General features: G+C 48.9%; 1 protein-coding gene across 1 annotated transcript; it reads left to right on the top strand.

The window, feature by feature from the left end:
• Window positions 1–22: 22 nt before the first annotated feature.
• Window positions 23–9,013, top strand: LOC145337814 (putative G-protein coupled receptor 139). The gene is made up of 2 exons (XM_080182668.1): window positions 23–89; window positions 8,112–9,013. The coding sequence occupies exons 1-2, from the start codon at window positions 23–25 to the stop codon at window positions 9,011–9,013; spliced, it is 969 nt and encodes a 322-aa protein (XP_080038794.1).
• Window positions 9,014–13,949: the final 4,936 nt, after the last annotated feature.

The raw sequence follows: 13,949 nt of genomic DNA, 5'->3' as shown, positions 1-13,949 counted from the left end.
CAGATCATCTCACCCCCAGAAAATGAATTATATCGTTGGCAGCATCCTGAAAATTTACTACACGTTTATTGCAGTTATCGGTGTTCCTGGTAAGTAACTATCGCCTTTGATATATTTAGAGATGTTTCTCTGTGAGGAATAGTGTTCGTAAGAAGTCTGACAACACCAGGTTTAAGTCCAACCGATTTATTTGATAGTAAACTCATAAGCTTGTCCCTTCGTCAGGTGAATGGAGAGTTCTGGCCTCAGACAGAGCATATAACAGCACAGACAGTTTACAGATTACTGATTAGAATGCGAATTTTTACACCTAACCTGCTGTTCAAGTCTTAAAGTGGCTCACAACGTGAGCAGAAGGAGCATTAGGCACAGGTTAAGGAAATGTGTATTGTCTCCAGACAGTGCAGTAAGTGAGGTTTTGCAAACCCAGGCAAGTCACGGGGGTTACAGATAGGGCGACGTGATCCCAAGGTCCCGGTTGAGGCCGTCCTTGTGTGTGCGGAACTTGGCTATCGGTCTCTGCTCAGTGCTGTTGTGAAGGCCGCCTTGGAGAACGCTTACCCGAAGATCAGAGGCTGAATGCCAGTGACCGCTGAAATGTTCGCCAACAGGAAGGGAACAGTCTTGCCTGGTGATTGTCGAGCGATGTTCATTCACCCGTCCATTCATCCGTCTGCAGATGTTACAACGAGGGTTGAATGAACACTGCTTGACAATCACCAGACTGTTCCCTTCTTGTTGGCGAACATTTCAGTGGTCACGGACATTCAGCCTCTGATCTCTGGGTAAGCGTTCTCCAAGGTGGCCTTCACGACACACAACAGCGCAGAGTCGCTGAGCAGAGACCGATAGCCAAGTTCCGCACACATGAGGACGGTCTCAACAGGGATCTTGGGATCATGTCGCACTATCTGTAACCCCCGTGACCTGCCTGGGTTGGCAAAACCCTCACTTACTGTGGAGACAATACACATCTCTTTAACCTACGCTTAATGCTATCTCCACTCACATTGTCTGCATCTTTAAGACTTGAATAGCAGGTTAGCTGTAAAGATTCACATTCGAATCAGTAATCTGTAAGGGACAATTTAGCATGGCCAATCCACCCTAACCTGCACATCTTTGGACACTAAGGGACAATTTAGCATGGCCAATCCGCCTAACCTACACATCTTTGGACACTAAGGGACAATTTAGCATGGCCAATCCGCCTAACCTACACATCTTTGGACACTAAGGGACAATTTAGCATGGCCAATCCACCCTAACCTGCACATCTTTGGACACTAAGGGGCAATTTAGCATGGCCAATCCACCCTAACCTGCACATCTTTGGACACTAAGGGACAATTTAGCATGGCCAATCCACCCTAACCTGCACATCTTTGGACACTAAGGGGCAATTTAGCATGGCCAATCCACCTAACCTGCACATCTTTGGACACTAAGGGGTAATTTAGCATGGCCAATCCACCCTAACCTGCACATCTTTGGACACTAAAGGGTAATTTAGCATGGCCAATCCACCTAACCTGCACATCTTTGGACACTAAGGGACAATTTAGCATGGCCAATCCACCTAACCTGCACATCTTTGGACACTAAGGGACAATTTAGCGTGGCCAATCCACCTAACCTACACATCTTTGGACACTAAGGGACAATTTAGCATGGCCAATCCACCCTAACCTGCACATCTTTGGACACTAAGGGGCAATTTAGCATGGCCAATCCACCTAACCTGCACATCTTTGGACACTAAGGGGTAATTTAGCATGGCCAATCCACCTAACCTGCACATCTTTGGACACTAAGGGGTAATTTAGCATGGCCAATCCACCTAACCTACACATCTTTGGACACTAAGGGACAATTTAACATGGCCAATCCACCTAACCTGCACATCTTTGGACACTAAGGGGCAATTTAGCATGGCCAATCCACCCTAACCTGCACATCTTTGGACACTAAAGGGTAATTTAGCATGGCCAATCCACCTAACCTGCACATCTTTGGACACTAAGGGACAATTTAGCATGGCCAATCCCCCTAACCTGCACATCTTTGGACACTAAGGGACAATTTAGCATGGCCAATCCACCCTAACCTGCACATCTTTGGACACTAAGGGGCAATTTAGCATGGCCAATCCACCCTAACCTACACATCTTTGGACACTAAGGGACAATTTAGCATGGCCAATCCCCCTAACCTACACATCTTTGGGCACTAAGGGACAATTTAGCATGGCCAATCCACCTAAACTGTACATCCATAGACATTACAGAGAGGACGTGAAGGCTTTGGGGAGGGGGTGCAAGGGGATGCTGCCTGGATTCGAGGGTCTGGCCTCGAAGGAGAGGCTGGACAAACTGGGGTTGTTGTCTCTGGAGCGACAGAGGCTAAGGGGAGACTTGATCGAAGTCTATAAAATGACGAGAGGCGGAGATCGGGCCCACAGTCAGAATGTTGTTCCCAGAGTTGATTTTTAAATTTTTGGATTTTAAGGCTCGCTTACATTGGAACTACTGGGTATCTTCCATCACATGGTTGTATACCCGGTTGTATGTCTATTTATGTTTATTGGTGTCCCCGGTTTACATCCACAGGCGATTGGGTCCGCCTTGTTGTCCAACGAGGGGCATACACGTGGTGGGTCGTACGAGGGCTGCTCTTGGATGTTGTTTCGAGAGTTGCCTAGTGCTTCACGTCGTTAGTGTACGCTTAAACTGGACCGACTGATGGGCAACACGACAGCTCAGTGACTATCGCTGTTTGCTGCGCAGTTGCCCGGGTCGGGTCTCCGACTTGGGTCGGTGTCTGTGGCAGTTTGCGCATTCTCCCCGTGCTTGCGTGGGTTTTCTCCGGGTGCTCCGGTTTCCTCCCACACCCCAAAAACGTGCTGATTGGTGTCAATAAATTGTCTCTGAATTGGATCTCCCTTAATCTGGTGTACATATAACTCCCTAAGTTTACATAAGAACATAAGAAATAGGAGCAGGAGTAGGCCATCTAGCCCCTCGAGCCTGCCCCGCCATTCAATAAGATCATGGCTGATCTGAAGTGGATCAGTTCCACTTTCCCGCTTTCTCCCCTGTCTATCAGAAACCTATCTACCCGTGACTTCAATATATTCAGCGAGGCAGCCTCCACCACTTCAACGGGCAGAGAATTCCAGAGATTCACCACCCTTTGAGTGAAGAAGTTCCTCCTCAACTCCGATCTAAACCGCCCCCCCTTATCTTGAGGCTCTGCCCCCTAGTCCTACTGTCCTTTCTAAGCAGGAAGAATCTCTCTACCTCTACCCTATCCATCCCCTTCATTATCTTATACGTCTCTATAAGACCCCCCCTCATCCTTCTAAACTCCAACGAGTACAGCCCCAGTCTATTTAGTCTCTCTTCATAGTCCAACCCCCTCATCTCCGGTATCAGCCTAGTGAACCTCCTCTGCACTCCCTCCAAGGCCAAAATATCCTTGCGCAAGTGCGGTGACCAAAACTGCACACAGTACTCCAGCTGCGGCCTCACCAGTGCCCTGTACAGTTGCAGCAAGACCTCCCTGCTTTTATATTCTATCCCCCTCGCTATAAAGGCCAGCATCCCATTCACCCCCTTTTGGGGTTTGAACTCCCCTTTTATTGTGGAGTTCCACGAGAGGTAGACAAAAGCGTGAACGATCGACGAAAGACTCGAATAAGGCACTCACAGAGTGTCAAAATGGGTGGCGCGGGCTTGCAGGGCCGGAGGGCCTGTCGCCTGTGCTGTGCTGTTCTTTGTTCTTATTAAGGGATTACTATTTAAAGGGGGAAAAGCTGCAGCATGCTACGGTGCAGAGGGATCTGGGCGTCCTTGTGCATGAGTCGCAAAAACCCAGTCTGCAGGTGCAGCAGGTGGTCAGGAAGGCGAATGGGATGCTGGCCTTCATCGCGAGGGGGATTGAATATAAAAGTAGGGAGGTCTTGCTGCAACTGTATAGGGCATTGGTGAGGCCGCAGCTGGAGTACTGTGTGCAGTTTTGGTCGCTGCACTTGCGCAAGGATATTTTGGCCTTGGAGGGAGTGCAGAGGAGGTTTACTAGGCTGATACCGGAGTTGAGGGGGTTGAGCTATGAGGAGAGGCTGAATAAACTAGGCTTGTACTCGTTAGAGTTTAGAAGAATGAGGGGAGATCTCATTGAGACGTATAAGATGATGAATGGGATGGATAGGATAGAGGTGGAGAGACTCTTCCCGCTCAAAAAAGACAGTAGGACTAGGGGGCACAGCCTCAACATAAGGGGGGGGGGGGCGGTTTAGAACAGAGTTGAGGAGGAACTTCTTCACTCAAAGAGTGGTGAATCTCTGGAATTCTCTGCCCATTGAAGTGGTGGAGGCTGCCTCGCTAAATATTTTTCAGACGCGGGTTGATGGGTTTTTGATAAGAGAGGGGATTAAGGGCTATGGGGAGAGGGTGGGAATGTGGAACTGAGCCACGACAGATCAGCCATGATCTTATTGAATGGCGGGGCAGGCTCGAAGGGCCAGATGGCCCTACTCCTGCTCCTATTTCTGATGTTCTTATGTTCCTATAATGAAGGGGATAGATAGGGTAGAGGTAGAGAGATTCTTCCCGCTTAGAAAGGACAGCAGGACTAGGGGGCACAGCCTCAACATAAGGGGGGGGGGGGGGCAGTTTAGAACGGAGTTGAGGAGGAACTTCTTCACTCAAAGGGTGGTGAATCTCTGGAATTCTCTGCCCATTGAAGTGGTGGAGGCTGCCTTGCTAAATATATTTAAGTCACGGGTAGATAGGTTTCTGATAGACAGGGGAATTAAGGGGAGAAAGCGGGAAAGTGGAACTGATCCACTTCATATCAGCCATGATCTTATTGAATGGCGGGGCAGGCTCGAAGGGCTAGATGGCCCTACTCCTGCTCCTATTTCTTATGTAAGGACATTCAAATGGTCATTGGATAAACATATGGACGAGACTGGGATAGTGTAGGCTAGATGGGCTTTAGATTGGTCAGCGCAACATCGAGGGCCGGAGGGCCTGTACTGTGCTAGAATGTTCTAGGTTCTAATCGCAGAAGGAGGCCATTTGGCCCATTAAGTCTGCCCTGACCACTATCCCACTCAGCCCTATTCCTGCTAATCCCCCCGACACTAGGGTCAACTTGACATGGCCCAAAAAACAATGGAGCACGGGAAACAGGCCATTCGGCCCAACGAGCCCACGCCGCCATCTTAACAATCCACCTAACCCACACATCATTGGACTGGCCAAGTTAAATTGACCATAAATTAAATCAAATGAACATTTTAATCCTAATTTATTCAATCTCTCCCCAACTTCAGTCTAAAAGATGTATTGATTGAGGTGCATTGGCCGCGCTAAATTTCTCTCTCAGTGTATCCAAACGGGTGACTAGCGGATTTTCACAGTAACTTCATTGCAGAGTTAATGTAAACCTATTTGTGACACTAATACAAAACTTTTAACACTCACAGCCAACACCATTAGGATCAGGGAACATCCTGGCGAACCTTCTTTGTGCTCTCCCCCGAGCTAACACTGGGGGGCAGCACAGTGGCAAGCACCGACAGCACCAGGGACCAGGGTTCGATTCCCGGCTCGGGTCACTATCCATGTGGCATTTGTACATTCTCCCCATGTCTGCGTGGGTTTCCTCCGGGTGCTCCAGTTTCCTCTAGGAGATTTGGGCGGCACAGTAGCGCAGTGGGTTAGCACTGAGGCTTCACAGCTCCAGGGGACCTGGGTTCGATTCCCGGCTCGGGTCACTGTCCGTGTGGCATTTGCACATTCTCCCCATGTCTGCATGGGTTTCCTCCGGGTGCTCCAGTTCCCTCCAGGAGACTTGGACGGCACGGGAGCACAGTGGGTTAGCACTGAGGCTTCACAGCTCCAGGGGACCTGGGTTCGATTCCCGGCCTTGGGTCACTGTCTGTGCGGAGTCTGCACATTCTCCTCGTGTCTGCGTGGGTTTCCTCCGGGTACTCCGGCTTCCTCCCACAGCCCAAAGATGTGCGGGTTAGGTGGATTGACCATGCTAAAATTGCCTCTTAGTGTCCTGAGATGCGTAGATTAGAGGGATTAGTGGGTGGGATATGGGGATAGGGCCTGGGTGGGATTGTGGTCAGTGCAGACTCGATGGGTCGAATGGCCTCTTTCTGCACTGTAGCGATTCTATGTGCTGGTTAGGTGCATGGACCCAAACAGGCGATGGAACGTGGCAACTAGGGGAATGTCACAGTAACTTCATTGCAGTGTTAATTTAAGGTGAGAAAGTTCAAAGGAGATGTGGGGGGCAAGTTTTTTTATAGCCCTTTTTTTAGCCCTCTCTGTAGAGGGCTAGACGTCAGGGATGGTGGTGGAGGCAGATATGATATGTTTAAGGAGCTTTTAGATAAACACATGACTATGCCTGGAATAGAGCGATATGGAGCAAGGGCAGGGATTAGTTGCATTTGGTGTCACGTTGGGCACAACACTGTGAGCCTGCTGTACTACACTGTTCTACATTCTATAATATCCTCTCCTTACTGTATAGGTCAGGATAATCTTGCTCAGAAATAGGCAAAGTTCTTCTCGTTTGGCACTAAGAACATAAGAACATAAGAAATAGGAGCAGGAGTAGGCCATCTAGCCCTTCGAGCCTGCCCCGCCATTCAATAAGATCATGGCTGATCTGTCGTGGCTCAGTTCCACATTCCCGCCCTCTCCCCATAACCCTTAATCCCCTCGCTTATCAAAAACCCATCAACCCGCTTCTTAAAAATATTTAGCGAGGCAGCCTCCACCACTTCAACGGGCAGAGAATTCCAGAGATTCACCACCCTTTGAGTGAAGAAGTTCCTCCTCAACTCCGTTCTAAACTGCCCCCCTTTATCTTGAGGCTGTGCCCCCTAGTCCTACTGTCTTTTTTGAGCGGGAAGAGTCTCTCCACCTCTATCCTATCCATCCCATTCATCATCTTATACGTCTCAATGAGATCTCCCCTCATTCTTCTAAACTCTAACGAGTACAAGCCTAGTTTATTCAGCCTCTCCTCATAGCTCAATCCCCTCAACTCCGGTATCAGCCTAGTAAACCTCCTCTGCACTCCCTCAGGGAGTGCCTCAGGGACCCGGATCCAGTCTGTGTGGAGTCTGCACATTCTCCCTGTGTCTGCGTGGGTTTCCTCCGGGTGCTCCGGTTTCCTCCCACAGTCCGAAAGGCGTGCTGGTTAGGTGTTAAATTCTCCCTCAGTGTCACCCAAACAGGCGCTGGACTGTGGCAACTGGGGGATTTTCACAGTAACTTCATTGCAGTGTTAATGTATTCCTACTTCATATAATCATAGAATCCTTATAGTGCCTGTTAGGGTGCATTGGCCGTGCTAAATTCTCCCACAGTGTTACCCGAACAGGCTCCAGAGTGTGGCAACTCTGGTATTTTCACAGTAACTTCATTGCAGTGTTAATGTAAGCCTATCTCATATAATCATAGAATCCTTATAGTGCCTGTTAGGGTGCATTGGCCGTGCTAAATTCTCCCTCAGTGGACCCGAACAGGCGCTGGAGTGTGGCAACTAGGGTATTTTCACAGTAACTTCATTGCAGTGTTAATGTACACCTACTTCATATAATCATAGAATCCTTATAGTGCTTGTTAGGGTGCATTGGCCGTGCTAAATTCTCCCTCAGTGTTACCCGAACAGGCGCTGGATTGTGGCAACTAGGGGATTTTCACAGTAACTTCATTGCAGTGTTAATGTACACCTACTTCATATAATCATAGAATCCTTATAGTGCTTGTTAGGGTGCATTGGCTGTGCTAAATTCTCCCTCAGTGAACCCGAACAGGCTCTGGATTGTGGCAACTAGGGGATTTTCACAGTAACTTCATTGCAGTGTTAATGTACACCTACTTCATATAATCATAGAATCCTTACAGTGCCTGTTAGGGTGCATTGGCCGTGCTAAATTCTCCCACGGTGTTACCTGAACAGGCTCCGGAGCATGGCAACTCAGGTATTTTCACAGTAACTTCATTGCAGTGTTAATGCAAGCCGAGCTTGTAATGCTAAGAAACGGACTCTTCAAAAAGCAACTCTTGCTTCCCTTGCAGTGAATTTAGTGGCGATAGTTATCCTGTCACAGGTGACCTGCGGCCTCTCGACCTGTACCACTCGCTATCTGGTGGCCATGGCAACGGCGGATCTATTGGTCATTGTCACTGAAGTCATCCTCGGATGGGTCCGGTACTATTATTTCATGGGATCTTTCTTGGACATCACCCCAGTGTGTACTCTCATCTACGTGGCGATGTGTGCCGCCACTGACTGTTCCGTTTGGTTCACAATCACTTTCTCCTTTGACCGGTTTGTGGCCATCTGTTGCCAAAATCTGAAAACAAAATATTGCACCGATAGAACCGCGACCTTGGTCCTGGCAACAACCGGTACCCTGCTCTGTTTAAAAAATGTCCCCTTCTATTTTACGTATGAACCCGAAGAAATAATCGACAACGTGCCCTGGTTTTGTTCCGTGAAGGCGAGCTACCTTAATGACCCTGGATGGCTTGTCTTCGATTGGTTCGATACGGTGTTAACACCCTTGCTCCCGTTTGCTTTAATCCTGCTCCTCAACGCTCTGACAGTCCGACACATCATAGTGGCCAGTCGCGTCCGTAAGCGACTGAGGGGTCAGAGCAAGGGAGACAATCGCCGGGATCCAGAGATGGAGAGCAGAAGGAAGTCCATGATTTTACTCTTCACCATATCTGGCAGCTTCATATTTCTATGGTTTATGCATGTGGTGGAATTTGCATATTATAACATTACAGGCCTCGATCCCAGGGAATACAACGATGCGGAAAATATATTTCGACATGTCGGGTTCATGCTGCGGAACTTAAGTTGCTGCACTAACACGTTTATTTACGGGGTGACACAGGCAAAGTTCAGACAGCAGTTCACGCGTGCAGTGAAATATCCAGTTATGTCCATTATCCAATTTTTTACAAAATAAAGAGACAGCGATCAGGTCAATTTGTCCAATCCTGTAAGTTAATATAAACATTCACATTCTAAATAGAAACACGATAATTGAGGCAAACCATGACAGCTACTATTGGACATAAATGGAGCACATGTGTTAGATTGCCCCCGACAGCACAAGAAAGGAAACAGCAGCTAATTTTTTCCTCCACCTTAACTGGTTTTGTCTCGGTGGCCAAGAAAGAACTCCTTCAAAAAAGTGAATATACATTGAATTCATGGAATCCCGACAGTGCAGAAGGAGGTCATTCGGCCCATCAAGTCTCTCTGACAGAATATCTTTCCCAGGTTCAAACTCGTAACTGCAAACATCTATGCCACTTACTCCTCGAACCTGCACATCTTTGGATACTAAGGGGCAATTTAGCATGGCCAATCCCTCTAACCTGCACATCTTTGGACACTAAGGGGCAATTTACCTTGGCCAATCCACCTAACCTGCACATCTTTGGACACTAAGGGGCAATTTAGCATGGCCAATCCACCTAACCTACACATCTTTGAACACTAAGGGGCGATTTAGCATGGCCAATCCACCTAACCTGCACATCTTTGGACACTAAGAGGCAATTTAGCATGGCCAATCCCTCTAACCTGCACATCTTTGGATACTAAGGGGCAATTTAGCTTGGCCAATCCACCTAACCAACACATCTTTGGATACTACGGGGCAATTTAGCATGGCCAATCTACCTAACCTGCACATCTTTGGACACTAAGGGGCAATTTAGCATGGCCAATCCACCTAACCTGCACATCTTTGGACACTAAGGGACAATTTAGCATGGCCAATCCACCTAACCTGCACATCTTTGGATACTAAGGGACAATTTAGCATGGCCAATCCACCTAACCTGCACATCTTTGGACACTAAGGGACAATTTAGCATGGCCAATCCACCTAACCTGCACATCTTTGGACACTAAGGAGCAATTTAGCATGGCCAATCCACCTAACCTGCACATCTTTGGACACTAAGGGACAATTTAGCATGGCCAATCCACCTAACCTGCACATCTTTGGACACTAAGGGACAATTTAGCATGGCCAATCCACCTAACCTGCACATCTTTGGACACTAAGGGACAATTTAGCATGGCCAATCCACCTAACCTACACATCTTTGGACACTAAGGGACAACTTAGCATGGCCAATCCACCTAAATGGCACATCTTTGGACACTAAGGGGCAATTTAGCATGGCCAGTCCCCCACCTTTGGAGTGTGGGAGGAAACCGGAGCACCCGGAGGAAACCCACGCAGACACGGGGAGAATGTGCAAACTCCACACAGACGTGGCGGGAATCGAACCCGGGTCCCTGGCGCTGTGAAGCAGCAGTGTTAACCCACTGTGCCATTGTTCCACCCTGAACATAGGCATGTGAGCATACATTTTGTGCAACGGGGCACTCCATCAAAAGCAATGTAATATATTTGCTGATATTATTACAGTGACTCCAGTTGGATCTCTCCTCCATACAGAATCATGGAAACTGTGTCATGGAGAGTCCTCCTTCAGCCTAAACTGCTCCACACTGACCTAAAATGCCCATCGAAGCTAATTCCATTTGCCTGCCTTTCGCCCATATCCCTCTAAACCTTTCCCGTCCATGTATCTGTCCAAATGCCTTTGAGATGTTCTCAAAATCCCAACCGCAACCGCTTCTCCCAACACCTCATTCCACACACGTCCCACCCTCTTTGGGAAAAAGCTGCCCCTCAGGTTCCCATCATGTCTTTCCCCTTTTGACATGGCGCAGTGGGTTAGCGCTGCTGCCTCGCGGCGCCAGGGACCCAGGTTCGATTCCCGGATTGGGTCACTGTCTGTGCGGAGTCTCCATGCCTGTGTGGGTTTCCTCCAGTTTCCTCCCACAGACATGCGGGTTAGGGCACATTGAGCGGAATAAGCACCGGAATGTGGCGGCTAGGGAGATTTCACAGTAACTTCATTGCAGTGTTTATGTAAGCCTTACTTACGTGGCGAAAAACTGCAGCAGGCGACGGTGCAGAGGGACCTCGGGGTCCTTGTGCATGAGTCGCAAAAACCCAGCTTGCAGGTGCAGCAGGTAGTCAGGAAGGCGAATGGGATGCTGGCCTTCATAGCGAGGGGGATTGAATATAAAAGCAGGGAGGTCTTGCTGCGGCTGTATAGGGCATTGGTGAGGCCGCAGCTGGAGTACTGTGTGCAGTTTTGGTCGCCGTACTTACGCAAGGATATTTTGGCCTTGGAGGGAGTGCAGAGGAGGTTTACTAGGCTGATGCCGGAGTTGAGGGGGTTGAGCTATGAGGAGAGGCTGAATAAACTAGGTTTGTACTCGTTAGAGTTTAGAAGAATGAGGGGAGATCTCATTGAGACGTATAAGATGATGAATGGGATGGATAGGATAGAGGTGGAGAGACTCTTCCCGCTCAGAAAGGACAGTAGGACTAGGGGGAACAGCCTCAAGATAAAGGGGGGGGCGGTTTAGAACGGAGTTGAGGAGGAACTTCTTCACTCAAAGGGTGGTGAATCTCTGGAATTCTCTGCCCGTTGAAGTGGTGGAGGCTGCCTCGCTAAATATTTTTAAGACGCGGGTTGATGGGTTTTTGATAAGAGAGGGGATTAAGGGTTATGGGGAGAGAGCGGGAATGTGGAACTGAGCCACGACAGATCAGCCATGATCTTATTGAATGGCGGGGCAGGCTCGAGGGGCTAGATGGCCCTACTCCTGCTCCTATTTCTTATGTTCTTATGTTAATAAATAAATGTTAGTTTAACTGAAACCTCTGCCCTCGAGTTCTCAGTTCCCCGACACCAGGAAAAAGACTCAGTGCATTCCCGCTATCCATGACTCTCGTGATCTTATACACCTCTATAAAGTCCCCCCTCAATCTCCGACACTCCAAATACAAAACAACCTCGCCTATCCAATCTCTCCCGATAACTAGTCCCTTGAGACCTGGGGACATCCTTGTAAATCTCTTCTGCACTCCCTCCGGTTTAATAAATCTTTCCGATAGCAAGGTGACCAAAAGTGAACACAATACTCCAGGTGCAGTCTCACCAATATCCTGTACAACTGCAGCATAACTTTCCAACTTCTGCACTCAATGTCCTGACTGATGAAGGCCAGCGAGATCCCTCTGTCCCTGTCCTGGGAGTGTTTGATGGGGGACAGTGTAGAGGGAGCTTTACTCTGTATCTAACCCCGTGCTGTACCTGTCCTGGGAGTGTTTGATGGGGGGACAGTGTAGAGGGAGCTTTACTCTGTATCTAACCCCGTGCTGTACCTGTCCTGGGAGTGTTTGATGGGGGGACAGTGTAGAGGGAGCTTTACTCTGTATCTAAACCCGAGCTGTACCTGTCCTGGGAGTGTTTGATGGGGACAGTGTAGAGGGAGCTTTACTCTGTATCTAACCCCGTGTTGTACCTGTCTTGGGAGTGTTTGATGGGGGGGACAGTGTAGAGGGAGCTTTACTCTGTATCTAGCCCCGTGTATGTGTATCTATCTCCCCATCAAACACAGATACAGCGACTGTGAAGGAACCCCCCCCCCCCACACACACCCCGGACATTCTCTCTTCCACCTTCTTCCATCGGGAAAAAGATACAAAAGTCTGAGGTCCCGTACCGACCGACTCAAGGTACCGACCGACTCAAGAACAGCTTCTTCCCTGCTGCTGTCAGACTTTTGAATGGACCTACCTCGCATTAAGCTGATCTTTCTCTACACCCTCGCTGTGACTGTAACACTACATTCTGCACCCTCTCCTTTCATTCTCTATGAACGGTATGTTTTGTCTGTATCAGAGAGATCTGGATAGGCTGAGCGAGTGGGCGAGGACCTGGCAGATGGAGTACAACGTTAGCAAGTGTGAGGTTATCCACTTTGGTAGAAATAATAGTAGGAGGGATTATTATTTAAAGGGTGAAAAGCTGCAGCATGCTACGGTGCAGAGGGACCTGGGTGTCCTTGTGCACGAGTCGCAAAAACCCAGTCCGCGGGTGATCAAGAAGGCGAACGGGATGCTGGCCTTTATAGCGAGGGGGATAGAATATAAAAGCAGGGAGGTCTTGCTGCAACTGTATCGGGCATTGGTGAGGCCGCAGCTGGAGTACTGTGTGCAGTTTTGGGCGCCGCAGTTGCGCAAGGATATTTTGGCCTTGGAGGGAGTGCAGAGGAGGTTCACTCGGCTGATACCAGAGATGAGGGGGTTGGACTATGAAGAGAGACTAAATAGACTGGGTCTGTACTCGTTGGAGTTTAGAAGGATGAGGGGGGATCTTATAGAGACGTATAAGATAATGAAGGGGATGGATAGGGTAGAGGTAGAGAGATTCTTCCCGCTTAGAAAGGACAGCAGGACTAGAGGGCACAGCCTCAAGATAAGCAGGGGGGGCGGTTTAGATCAGGGTTGAGGAGGAACTTCTCACTCAAAGGGTGGTGAATCTCTGGAATTCTCTGCCCGTTGAAGTGGTGGAGGCTGCCTCGCTGAATATATTTAAGTCACGGGTAGATAGGTTTCTGATAGACAGGGGAGAAAGCGGGAAAGTGGAACTGATCCACTTCAGATCAGCCATGATCTTATTGAATGGCGGGGCAGGCTCGAAGGACTAGATGGCCCTACTCCTGCTCCTATTTCTGATGTACAGTACGGGGGCCGCAGCGATTCAAGATGGCGGCTCACGCCAACTTCTCAAGGGGCAACTCAGGATGGGCAATAAATGCTGGCCTTACCAGCGATGCCCATGTCCCGGGAATGATTTTTTTGTTTAAATAGTTAGGTTTCATATCAATGGCTGCACTCCTGTCTGGAAAACCTTCACTGACCTTCCATTTGCATTTTAGCCAACCACCCAACCTCCTGATTTACGGGTACCCAAGTATGGCTGCAGGCAAGGCAGAGGGCATTCTCTCGTGTCTGC

The sequence above is a fragment of the Carcharhinus amblyrhynchos genome, unplaced genomic scaffold (assembly GCF_965287045.1).
Source record: "Carcharhinus amblyrhynchos unplaced genomic scaffold, sCarAmb.v2.hapA scaffold_79, whole genome shotgun sequence".
Lineage (NCBI taxonomy): Eukaryota > Metazoa > Chordata > Chondrichthyes > Carcharhiniformes > Carcharhinidae > Carcharhinus > Carcharhinus amblyrhynchos.
The sequence above is the reverse complement of the archived record's forward strand: the minus strand, read 5'-3'. Positions and strand labels throughout refer to the sequence as shown.